The sequence below is a fragment of the Centrocercus urophasianus genome, unplaced genomic scaffold (assembly GCF_019232065.1).
Source record: "Centrocercus urophasianus isolate 14NV4802_14NV808 unplaced genomic scaffold, USGS_Curo_1.0 seq_22, whole genome shotgun sequence".
Lineage (NCBI taxonomy): Eukaryota > Metazoa > Chordata > Aves > Galliformes > Phasianidae > Centrocercus > Centrocercus urophasianus.
The window spans coordinates 9,112,324-9,125,434 of NW_024884778.1; the positions used below are offsets into that span (position 1 = coordinate 9,112,324).

General features: G+C 40.9%; 1 protein-coding gene across 2 annotated transcripts in view; it reads left to right on the forward strand.

The window, feature by feature from the left end:
- Positions 1–519: 519 nt before the first annotated feature.
- Positions 520–13,111, forward strand: part of UROC1 (urocanate hydratase 1) — a 34,219-nt gene continuing 21,627 nt past the window's right edge. The window contains exons 1-7 of one of the 2 annotated variants that reach the window (XM_042823822.1): positions 520–599; positions 697–827; positions 6,023–6,153; positions 9,011–9,104; positions 9,522–9,581; positions 11,554–11,682; positions 12,027–12,088. In XM_042823822.1, the coding sequence (XP_042679756.1) occupies positions 702–827; positions 6,023–6,153; positions 9,011–9,104; positions 9,522–9,581; positions 11,554–11,682; positions 12,027–12,088 (602 nt within the window). In that variant the 5' untranslated portion in view covers positions 520–599; positions 697–701. The remainder of the gene's footprint in view (positions 600–696; positions 828–6,022; positions 6,154–9,010; positions 9,105–9,521; positions 9,582–11,553; positions 11,683–12,026; positions 12,089–13,111) is intronic. The other variant, XM_042823823.1, reaches the window with a different exon arrangement.

Sequence of the window (13,111 nt, forward strand, 5' to 3'; positions counted from 1 at the left end):
ATAAAAGTGCTTTAAAACTGAAAGCTTTCATTCCTCTTCCCTATTATTGCCTGTCTTGAGAAAACCAGTACAACAGCTTAATACTACTGAAATCCAGGCCTGTGGGCTAAAAGGAGCTAACATCTAAGGGGGAAATGTTAGTGTTATCCTTGACATCTGCTGTTGTCCAGGGGATGGACACCTGGACCGCATCTGAGAACAGCCCAGACTCAGAGTGCTCAAACAGAGATTGTCCATCTTCGTGTGCGTGAACACTGGCGTGAATGAGGTCAGTTGTAGTTGGTATCTCAGCTATAGAAATGTGAAAGCACAATCTCTGTGGTGTCGGGCAAGGTTTGGGCTGCAGAGCACGACTCCCTGTGGGAACTGGATGATTGGGAAAGTGACCGACTGCTCTCATGGCTCAGTGCAGCTCCTGCTGCAAAGCACCCAGAGGAGAAACTGCAAAGCTGTGAATCATTCATTTGGGGGAGGACAGAAAAGCCAATGGCACGGCACAGATGGGGTAGGTGTGTCGCCTGCACTGCTGGCCCTCTGTACTCCACAGGCATTTCCAAAGCCAGAGGACAGGCTGTCATCTGTAGATACCCCAGAGCAGGGTACATCTCAATTGCTGTGCATCTTGCTTGCCTGCAGCCCTTGTTCTCCTCTCCTCACGCCTCTCCACCTTGCCTCTCCTTTCCTCCTTTTTGTTAGCAGCCATGATTAGCCTGAAGGAAATCTGTCGTGGCCTTCCTCTAAACCCTTTGCCTGAAAACAGAGGTCGGAGGAAAGGAATACCCCATGCACCTGTGAGAACCCCTAATCTCACTGCTCAGGAGAAAAAGGTAATGTGGGGTTTCACGAGGCTCACTTCTCTTCCTTTCAGCTAAATGAAATGGGGAGCGGCATCAAATGCTTTTCTGAGTGTGGAAAAATGTATTTCCTTTCTGTTATAACTTCAGCAATGGGACAAAATACTGGAAAATCTTCTGCTCTCTTTCTTTCTGTCTTTCTCCCTGAGTTGATTGATATGAAGATTTGCTGCACAATAGCTTGCATGACTTAAAATGGCTGAAGAGGCCTTAACTTCAATGCTGTCAGTCCAGAATTGTTTTTTATGAATTTATGAAGGCTGTTGCAAAAACACTGTGTATTTATGTTAACCCCACAAATACAGTAAACATGAAATGTGGCGAATTGACATCTTGGTACAAGTTACTTATCTACGTGTTTGCATAATGACCCAGAGATGATTTATTTGAACCAGCAGTCTGAAACATCCTGGAATTCAGACAAGTTTATAAGGAATTGAGTTAATTATTTGTCTTACGTTGTGTAATTCTTTTCCAGTCTCTTTTTGTTTAAATAGTTTATGTACACACTAAAGCAATCATTGCAGTATTTCATGTTAGAGATTTAAAAAATATATCTGCAGCAGAAAATAATGGTTGGTGGGTAGAGACCCTTAGGAACTGTGTTGAAGAGAGGATGAGGTGGGTTCCTTAGCTTGAAAGCCTGTGCTTCATCACATGTCATAGCTGACAGTGTGATTTTCTGGTCAGAACACAGAAGTTCCTCACCCACACTGAGCTGCGTGCAACTTTCTTGCCTTCGTGGCAGTTCCCCCTGGCATTAGCGCTGAAATTGTTTCAAAGCCCTTTTCCAGAAGCAGAGGAGAGCCCACTCTCTGGGTAGGGAGAGGAACAGATGTGAGATATCCGGAGAGGATTTACTCCAATGTCAGGAGCATTCGTGGTGGAGGCATTTCAGTCTGTGCCTGGGACAGCTCAGGCAGATGGAAGTGTGGCTCATGAGCATGCAGAAAGGGGCTGTGAAGGTGGATGTGAAGATAAAGGAACCGGGAGTGAACTTCACTGCATGGCAACACATTGCCAAACATCCCCATTTTGTTCCCTGCCTTTGCTCAATTATTTTGCCCCATGAGGAGTATACTGCAGCATAAGGAGATGGTATTTCTCTCAGAGCAATGCCAGACCTTACTGTCTACCTGAAGAAACGCTGGTAATGACAAAGCCCTCACAGCCTGTATGGAAATTGGGATTGAATGCCCCCAAAGCATTGCAAGGAGACAGTGGTAGGCTGCTTTTCTGGTCCCAGCCTATCTTACATCCTTCCCTCAGCTCACCTTCTTATCTACCACATGTGATAAAAGGTCATGCTGGCTCAGTTTTTTATTAGCCTGTTAAAAATTTAAAAGCTTCCTTTCTGATTTACTTTACTCTTAATCCTCCACCTTCAACTCTTAACAGGGTTAGAAGCTCAGCTGGTATTTATTTTATATCTGAGAGGCTGAATCTCCTTTTTAAGAAGTGTTTTGTGCTTAGGACAGGTTGTCTGTCTGCAAGGTGGTTTTAAAGTCTTGAGACAAGCTTCCAGATCTTGTTGGCAGTACGTAACACTGAGCACATTGCAAGGCTTGTCTTTACTCATAACACTGTGTTCATTTTCTAATCGAGGCGCTCATGCAAGCTTTGACAGAAGTGAAGTTAGTAATGCTCTGCTAATTTCCTCAGACTAGGGATCTGTCCCTCTGTCCACATGCCTTCATTCCAATTTTACCCTTTTTCACAATAATAATGCTTAGCACTGCTCTTTTTTTACTTTCTTAGGCTTCCTTTTTTGGCTACAATAGAAATCCTTTAAGCAAGATTTATACATTTCTGCATGTTTTGGGGCTTGCCGAAGAGATATACGATGCTTCCTATCATATCAACTTTAATCTCTTTGGATAAATCAAGCCATTTCTCAGAACTGATTTTTGTTTATGTTTCCTGAGTCGTCTTTCTTCTGCATTCTTTGCCTGAGGCCTATAGCAGCCACTTCTCCCTTTCCCTCTATGGCTCAGGAAATCCCAGTTTTCTGTTTCTTAGCCTCTGTATCTTTATGTAAATACACTGCAAGGAAAACAGCCCTTAAATATTATGAGTGGTGTGTCCTTTGCAGAACATTGGACACTGCATTCTTGGTACTCACTGGCATTCTGTTAAAGCAACCTGGGAAGCATGCACACTTCTCAGTGTTGCAAAGAATCAGAAAAATCCTTATCCATGGGCCCCAGCCTGTAGGGTGACTCGGCCTTGGGCCTGTCTTGCCTTTATTGGCTTGCCTGGTGAACTCTGAGCCATATCTCATCCTGGTAACCATCACCTGATCCTAACTTGCTTTCCTGGCCTCACCCCAAGCTTGGACATCACCACGATGAGCTGATTTTTTAGAGGTGTTGAGCAGATAGATGCCAATCAGACTGCTGGCTGAGGAAGCTACAAACAGGAACACCTACAGGTGAAATGCCCACAGTCTAATATCAGAGGGGAACGTGTCAGCTATGAGTACAATTAATCTTAAAGATCACAGTAGCGTTTCATATGGTGCTTTAATGAAACTTAAGGAATAATGGCCAAGTGTTGCTTTTCCTCGAAAGCTTGATGATCAGTCTGTTTGAATTTGCTCCTTAAGTGCCTTTCTCAAGTTATTCAGTTTGACTCAATAATGAATATGCAAAATTCTCCTTGATGCATATGCCAACTGCCTTTTCATGAAGCAGTCAGGCTCCATCTAAGCAATTTTAAGAGACCCAGTGCTGCTATTGAGAGGCTGCTTCAGAATCTGTTATTTAAATTCTTCTAATTTCAAGGCTACATTTCTTCATGGCTAATTTACAGCCATTTATTCCTCTCTCCAGCTTTTCCCTGAAGCTGCTTCCTACTTTGACACTTATCCTGCAGTAAGACAGCAATCAAATGTCACCTTTGTTCTGTTAAGCTAAACAAGGCACAGTCTTAGTCCTCTTTTATAAGATCAGCTCTCTATTGTCTGAGCAACCCAGGAGCCCTTCTCAACCCTCATGTAACATTGAAGTTCATGTTTCATTAATGTTTGCATCATCAAAATTCAGGTCTGTGCTAACATGGAACACTAATAGGACAGGGGCTCTGTCTAAGTGTATTTATTTGAAAATCCAGGCAGATTTTGCCTGCTTGTGTTTTTAGAGCAAAGAAAAATGCTATTTTTCCTTCAGTTTCATTATAACTCAAATAACAGATATACTGATCAGAGACTAGGTGAGCCTTGCCAGAATGGAAGCAAAACACTTTCATCCTGATACTCCTCTATAGCCGAAAGGCCAAATGTAGAAGCACCTTTTTTCCCTTTTCAGCATATCACTGCTTTCCTTTTTGTTATTACAAGAGATATAACTGATTTTATTCTCACTTCAGGAATTTCTTAGAGCTAGAAACCTCTGTGAAGGCTGCTTGCCTCTGAGGTACTGACTTTCAAAGTCCCCTTCTATTTTGTCACTGCATGGATACAGCTGGGATTTTTGTGTTTAATGAAGTTTTGAAAAATGACTACTTACCTAGCTGGAGAAGAATAAGGCAGTAGATCAAAAGGGAATTTGCATCTGCTTGTCTTTTAAACAGGTCTTACTCCTTGTCATTTTCTGTGTGGAATGGCAAAGCTCATTTGCAAGGATTGAGTAGGTGAAGTGAAAGGGTCTGTTTGCCTGTTTGGCAGCAAATATGCCAACAAGAACATCTTTTAGTATGGATTGTTTTTAGATTCTGAGATACTGTGCTACGTTGGCTTAAAGGTGTGTGAGACCAACAAGCTCAAATGGTGAAGGGGCTGTACAACTCTAGCCCTAAGAATCAGAGTACAGTCACATTGAATAAGGTTTTTCACTGAGCTGAACAAAAGACTTTGTAGCCCTTTTCAGGAATTCTTATCAGGGTGCTTTTTCCTCCCAGAAGTGCAATCAGTGTGAAATACCCAGACTGGATGGTTCTATGTGCCTTTGTTCTGGATACCCGTTTGCTGTGCTGCAGGCTGCCCCTTCACTTCTTGCAGTGAATATTTCACAGAATCACAGAATCGTAGGGGTTGGAAGGGACCTTCAGAGTTCATCAAGTCCAACCCCCCTGCCAAAGCAGGTTCCCTACAGCAGGTCGCACAAATAGGTTGGAACTGACAACAGCAGGTTTCATCCTCAGCCCTCTCAAACTGGGCTTCCCTGGTCATAGTGTAGGCTGCTATCAAATTTGGTAGCAAATTTGATCCCATCCTCAGCCTCCTTTTAAGGGCTGTCTTATCCACAGCCCGTAAAAATCAGCCCAATGAAGAGATGAAATGTATGAATCTCTTCAACTAAGAGTCGCTTCCATAGTATTGTCATATATCAAGGAATTTAGAAGAGTTTTTAGCATCTTCACATGAAATTGGCATTTTAAAGATTACAAAATATTTGTTATCATTATAGTTTTAATCAAATGGAACAGAATACAGAGACATGACTTAAGAGACTGTTACTAAAAAGAGTGATTTATTTATGTTTTCGTTCATCTAAAAGGACACACGGTACTTTGCAATGTAGAACTTTAACAGTGGATAATATCTTTGAAGGTAATGGGAAGGATGAGCCACTTACTGTCATCTGCAGAATTTAATTCAGTGTCTACTAAACACTGTAGCTAATTTAGAAGTGATGTTTGTGACTTCAATAAAATAATGTATGCCATCATACTATGCAATACATTAGTATGCTGCATGTATAACGAAACTTCACCCAAGAACATCTTCCTCTGTAAGTCACATAATTCAGGGCTAAGGTCTCTTGTTTGAATTGAAGGTACAGTAAGGACTTTGGAGCCTCTGGGAGTTCAGGATCTCACAATAAGTGTTTCTGAACAGTGCTTTTCTTGGTAGTTCAGTGCCCTGTAGCACTGCAAGAGAGGATTCATCTCTATCAGACGTCTGTAGGTTTGTGCATTACTTATCAAATCTCCAAGGTCTTTCCATGCAGATTTGAGGTGAGTGGGAAGAGGTGGGTTGCATGTGTACGTCCACTGAGTCTACAAGGAAAGATGGAGATGGGTAGCTCCCCTGGCGTGGCCTTTTAAATTAAACCATCCTTGTGACAGCTGGCATAGGTTTCCAGCTGAGTCTAAAGTTCAGGGCCACCCACTTGCCTCCATTTCTCTTTTAGCTTGGTTACTGTGTCTTTTTTTTTTTCCCCTGACAGCTCGCTTTGCGCAATGCCCTACGTTATTTCCCACCTGACATACAAAAGAAGCTGGTGCTGGAATTTGCTGAAGAACTCAGGCTGTATGGCCATATCTACATGTACAGGTTCTTCCCAGATATTGAGATGAGGTAAGAAGTGAAGGGTTCATGCTGCAATTGGATGTCCTGTCTGTCTTTAGACAGGAGAGGTATGGTTTCCACTGATTGCTAATGTGTGTCTTCTGTAAAGCTGCATTCTTCATCCTTCAGCTTTCATCCTATTTTCTGTCTTCATGAGAGCCTCATGGACTAGCAGGGAAACAGACTGCACCCTTCTGGTTAGGTGCTGGCAGGGCTGGTGCAGTCTTGCTGCTGGGAAGCTCAGTGCCACTTAACACATGAATCAGATCATGTGTTTGGTAATGCCAGTTGAGATGGCATTACACTGAGATGCCATATGCTCTACCCCAAAGCAAATCTGAGAGTTTCCAGGGACCAGTCACTGTTCAAAAATCTGATTGCAACCTGTACAGGAAGCCTGCATTAGCCTTGAGATGATGCTAGTTGTCATGAACCAAGAAGTAAGATCAGTTGAGTGGATGACTTTGGGATCTGCTGTGAGTGACTGATTATTTGTCAGTCTCAGAGAAGACTTCCTGGGCTTGAAAGAGAAGCAGCACATTTTTTCCATGCTTGGAACCTGTATCTGACCCTGTCTTGTAATAGGCAGTGCCTGTTGATCTCGAAGCATCACTTCATTACAGATCTAAGGAGGCTAATGTTTGTGAAGCAGAACAGTTTTGTAAAGGGCTGCCAGGGGCTGGCTTCTTTTTTTAGACTGATTGATTCCTTTTTGCATCCAGCAGGGGCCTGGTTAATGTCTACACAGAAATCTGAATAAGCAAGCAACAAAAAAGCACTTTAATTTCCACAGACATCCATGTTTTTGTGCTGCCCACAGTCTGGGGTCAGCTCTTGCAGAAATCAGCTAAAGGAATTACAATAAGAGAATCTGAAAGATACTGCAGAGCTGGACTGCAGAGGACAGTAGTCCTGAATATAAATGAGGACACCTTCTGCTCTCAGCTTGAATAAGACAGTCCACCAGCTCATTTCCATCACTGGCATCAGTGATTCTTGACAGCCTCGAATATTTTCTTTGTAGTTTGTGATGATTTTACAGCTCTCCTTTTCCAGCCGACTCTTACAGTCTCAGATTAAGACACATCTTTTGTTGCCTTAGTCTAGTCTAGTAGTATTTGGTTTTGTTCTGCTTATCCCAGGGAGCACAGTCCCATTTGGTTCTGTTCCCCACAACACCCTTTTCCCCATATAAACACTCTCAGTCCATTCCTGAACATTGGGCTTCTTAAATTCTGAGCAATCTTATGGGGGAATGACTTCTCTTGATGAAATAGTATAATTCCTCCTGTTTTATCACCTCAAACTTAGAAAAGCAAAAAAAATTAATAATAATTTAAAAATATATTTTTAAAAACTCAAAGGCTTTCTCTCCTGTTTTGGCAGTGAGTGCAAAGCATTTGTTTCAGTATCCTGATGTAAATAGCTGGGATAAAGCACATATGATCATGGGAAGAGCCCATTTGCTAAATCTATAGAATTTATTTATCTTTGCCATTTGCATTCTTTAGCATAATTTCTTCAGTGTAACTGTCTTCCTTGCATAAAGAAAGCATTTAGCCACTGAAGATCCATGGTCCAGTAAAAGGAAGATTGTTTAAAGAACACGTGTAGCAGAAATGCTAAGTCACAGCTTGAAGCACCGATTGAGCACCTGGTGGGAAGGCAGGGCCAACCCAGTGGGGCTCAGGTGCATGCAATGCAGTGCAATGCAATGCCTCTGCGTGATTGGAAGGGGTGGAACCGGGATCCAGCCCTTCCCAGACCTCGTTTAAGAGTTGGCAATGGAGGTAAGGGTATCTTATTGAAGATCCCTGCTTACTAGAGGCCTTCCAAAGGTAAGCAGATTTTCTTCCTTTGTTTCTGCATCCGTGGCTGTTGTGTTTGGGCTTGTCCTCATTTGCTGCAGCCTAGGATTGTGCTAACCCCACTATTATTGCTTTACTTTCCACTTCGTTATAGCATTACAACATGTCAAATGTTCCTACCTGCCTTCAGGAATTTTCAGTGTCTATGATGGTTTTGTTGCTTACAGAGAAAGAAAGAGCGGAACTCTTGATTATAAATCTTGGTGTTATATTTCAGCAGCCTTGGTACAACTGTACTCAGACTTATACAAGCACAGCAAAGGAACCATCTCATGCCTGAAGAGAAAACATATATACACACACATATGTGCATATATGTACATCTACATACATAATACAGAGCTAAGACTAGAAGTTTTAGGGCAATTTGATAAAGCAAATAGATTATGGAGGAGAATATATGTAAGGCAACTGCAGAAGTTGGTACCGAATCACATTAGTGATTCAAGTCCTTGTAGGGTTTCCTATTCCCAACCTCTCAAATTTGTCACTGAAATACAACTTATTCAGTAAGAAGACTCACGTTTCCCATAGCTAGGTAAGTTCTGGGGATTACTTTAGAACTGAAATTGGAGCTGGGTTTTTTCCTTTTTAGATGGGATCTTAAATTTGCAAGGGCAGAAGAGTCCAAAAGCAACTTCCGTGATGCTGTTTTCCTTGGCCTGGCAATTGGGTTTAAGCATGCCCAAATAATCCATGTAGAAAAGCAATGAGCTCTCACAGCTGCCATATTTATAACCCATTCTGACTACCTGATTCAGAAGTGACAAGCTGAATGCGTTCTTTTCTCTTTGCTTAGTTCTGATTGAAGTTGAAACCTGATGTGCCTCTTAAGGTACAGGCTATATTAGATCTGCACTTTCTCCTTTTTCCTTTTTCTCTCCTCTTCTATAAAAGATAATAACTCAAAGGAACGTGTTGATGTGCAGGGATACTTCTGTCAGATGTTTTGTTGTTTCTCTTATATGCGTCCTAAAGTGTGGTGAATGCCATTTCAGAGCATACCCCATAGAAGACTATCCTTGCAAGACCAAATCAGCTGCTGCCATCATGCTGATGATCATGAATAATCTGGATCCCTCGGTGGCTCAGGTAAGCTGCAGTGACAGTAAAGGAAGTTGGAGTCATGAAGCAGAAGCAAATCTGCAAGTTACTTCCTGTAAGTGCTTGCACACAAACTGAAGAATTTGGGTGATTCTACAACTTTTCCTGTGGTCGTGTTTTGATTTCTGAGTTTTGGGTCTTTTTTGCTAATATCTATCGCTTATTGCAATGCGTAGTTCTTCATTCTGCACGGTGGGTTTTGGTCCTAACTTAGTCTCTGAGGACTCTTGCAGTGCTAGCAAGGCTCACTCCAGCTCCCACAATACACAGGAGCTTGGTTGCTGTGAGAAAGCACAGTTCTGAGTACACTGCTCGTACAGCATGTGTTGAGCAGCTAGTGTTGGAGACGCAGAGAAATACTTCAGAAACGTGCTTGCCTTATTATTATTAAATTATCCTTCTCAGTTTCCACAGGAGCTTGTCACTTATGGAGGAAATGGGCAGGTCTTCAGCAACTGGGCTCAGGTAGGACGCTGCTGCTTTTGCAGCTTCTGTCATGAAACCCATTGTACGCTCCCCCAGGCATGTTCTGCTTAGGCAGAGTTTGCAATAATTCTTGGCAGTCATTGTCTCTAAATACTCCAAAACATCCTGTCTGGATAGAGGAATGCTCAGTTATGAGCTGTGCAGATGGGAAGAGCTTTATTTAGTAAAGAGAGCACAGACAATCCAATAGAAAGACTGTGTTTCAAAAAATGTCAAGCAGCATAAGATGATGTAGATAGCTCTTTGTATTTCTCTGGTGTGTGTGTGTGTGTATGTGTTTGTACTTTGCACAATAATTTATATGCAAAATAAATTTTAGGAAACCAAAAAGTGTATCTTTTGTTTATTTCTGGTACTTTTGCAACATTTTTCACAATACACAGAGGAATAAAAAAAATGAGGCTATAATGAAGTGCAGCCCTGAGTTCTTCCAATGAAATCAAGTGAGCTGAAATTGTTCACATGCTAGCTGGGCAAGTGACGGTGCTTTTTATTTTCAGGATTAACTCTGCTCTTCTGATGGCAATGGCAAGTGGGTGACATCCTATCTAAAATCTGAGCTGGGATGTTTAAGTTAGGACTGTCAATCTAGAAGTGCACACCGTTTCTTTGTTCTGTGCATTAATTCATAAATGTCTGTTATGTCATTTAATGCATTGCATGAAAGTTTTACAGCATCTCTCAAGACACCAGTGCTGGCAGTTCATACTGTGGGCCTGACTGGGGTGACATCCCTCAGGCAGATGCTAGGCTGCAAGGTGAAGGAGAGGCTCTGCCAAAGACAGAAGTATTTTTTTTTTTCTCTTGTTTCCATCCAAGTTAGAGCTTTGACCTGCAGTTGTTTCACAGCAGAACAAACAAAACCTTTTTGGTCTTGCTTATTTGGAGTAGCGATCACATGAATGATTCAGTTGTGATAGAACATTTTGTTCTCTGTGGCTTAAAAACAGCATGCTTTTTGAAAATTTGTCCTTGCAAAATTCCCACTGAAAAGGCTGGGTTTGGTTTATGTCATCCACACAGGCCTGTGCTTTGTCCTGAATAATTTTTGAAGAAAAACAAACAAACAAAACAACCAGAGGTAAATTTCCACTTACCAACTTGTCCTCAAGCTTGCAGGCCTGTTGTTGATGTTACTGTCTCTCTGATCAGCAGATCCATTTTTCAGTGTAACTGCAGAAACTCTATTTCAAGCTATTGTTGAATTCCAGCGTCCCATGGAAAAGCTCTTCTTAGACCTGGCTGTCATATACTCTAGGCCCATGAAATATAATGAAAGGTCTTTGTAATAGACAGTGATGGATGTGAGTTAAACCTATAGCAGTTTAGATGTACTTTGTGGCATAAACCAAGAGTAACTATTGAATTATGAAGATGGATTGGAGATGCATTTATTTATTCCTTGGTATTTCAAGGAGTGTTGTCCATAGTGAAAGCTGTTTGTTTGGTGTATGTTTGGTGTGAGGAAAAATTGAAATGCATACATCTGTTGAAAAGATGACAAGCGCCAGAAGAGACTGCATTATCCGTATCAGGCCAGCATCAAAAATATACATGAGTATTTCATCTCTTTTATTGGGAAAATTTTGCAGTTTGATTTTGGATACATTGCCAGAAAAGTGCCAGATCCAAATGGTCAATCTCAAGATAAAATTGGAATGGCTTTCAAAATGACGCGTTGAAAAGCTAGCAAAGCATTTCTGGGGTTTATATTGGAGAAATTATTCTGGAACTTATTCAGACCTCGTTGATTTATGTTTCCTGCTGAGTGATGTCTCTTAATGGACTTTATTGAAAGCAAGAATGTGTTGAGAGCTCTGGCTGTTATTTCGTATGTGAATACACCTCGTTATCTCTACAGCTGCCTTCATACTCCGTTTAGCAGCTTCATGAAGAAATATAAATGCATGATGGAAACAGATTCCCTCACTTTCCTTGCTTTCCTTTTCAGTTCTGGTTGGCAATGCAATATTTGTCAGAGATGACCGAAGAGCAAACATTGGTAATGTACAGTGGGCATCCTCTGGGACTCTTTCCCAGCCATCGCTATGCTCCGCGATTAGTCATTACTAATGGCATGGTAGGTGTTAGCATCTTGTTTTCTTTTGCTTTTTTTCTTCCTCTTATGTTTAGCTTTCATATGTCTACTGAATTAAAATGTAATTGATACTACCTGAACTAATGATAGCTCACAGAAGAATCTCAGGTCTAAATTCTGCAGCTTTTATTGCAGTACAGTTTCTGTCACCTCAGGTGAGCTGATCTGCAGTGAGAGAAGTAAGATCCTCTCCTTATCAGAGGACTTCATTCTGAATGAGCCTGAGCTGTTCAAAACAGTTCAGCTATAGAGAATTTAGATAGTGAAAAAGATTTTCTTAAATCTATAATTTGCTTATTTGGGTTTTCTTTTTATTCTTTTCTTAGGTTATTCCCAACTATTCTAGTAGAGACGATTATGAGAAGCTCTTTGCTTTGGGAGTAACAATGTAAGCAGACACCTTGCTATTAAAATTTATCAAATATTTATCTAAAATTTAATTCAAATATCAAGCAGCTGCTGTTTAAAATATCTAATGCAGATGGACTTCAACTGTGCTGCTTAAAGTCCTGATGCTGCAACACATTAATGCACACTTAAGTGCAATTACTTAGGAGCTTGAGTTACATTCAGCCACACATATAAGGATGTAATTGAGGTCTGCTAGGAATTAGAATTAGGTTTATTTATAAGACTTGGCTGAATTACAGCCTGAAGCCACAATCATAGCCTACGTACAGCACTGGCTGGTTACACTTTGCAGTGGTTGTTTTGCAATCTGCAAAAACCATAAGTTATGAAGTGTTTGTTTCTCTTTACATCAAGAGAAAGCTTTGAAGTAGAATGCTGTAAGGTTTTCTTTTTTCTTTTTTAATGGTAATTTGCCTGCTTTTTTACTGTTCATCTATCTGATGAGCACAGGATGGTTATTTGCTGTTTGCCATGAAGAGAATCAATTAGAACTATGGGAGAGCTGAATGTGTACAGATTGGTAAGAAATAAAAGCACTCAAATAAAGTGTCCTTAATCATGTATCTGGGGATTTTATAGTAATGAATTGAGGCCACATTTGGGGTTATAACTTTCAAAATGACTATGTGTCTTAGAAGGAGAATTGGCACTGAAAACCAATGGTACAAAAGTGCCTGAAGGTGAAAAGGAATCTGTTTGTGTCTTAGTCCCTGTGCTAAATTCCAAACCAAAATTTATGGCTGTTTTTTTTTTTTTTCCAGTCTATACATCTTTAAACTCAGTAGTTTAAAGAGCTAAATGATCCTCTGAAAACATGTTGAAAGCACTGTTAATGAAGGTCTATGAAGTTGGGATTGTGATAATATAAAATAACAACAACTAGAAGTGCAAGAGATTGGTTTTTGTGTGTTTGTTAGGTTGAGGAGTCTTTCTTTTTTTGTTATACTAGAAATATATGTTGATGTATACAGCCTTCATTCTGCCTGAATAACATATGGAG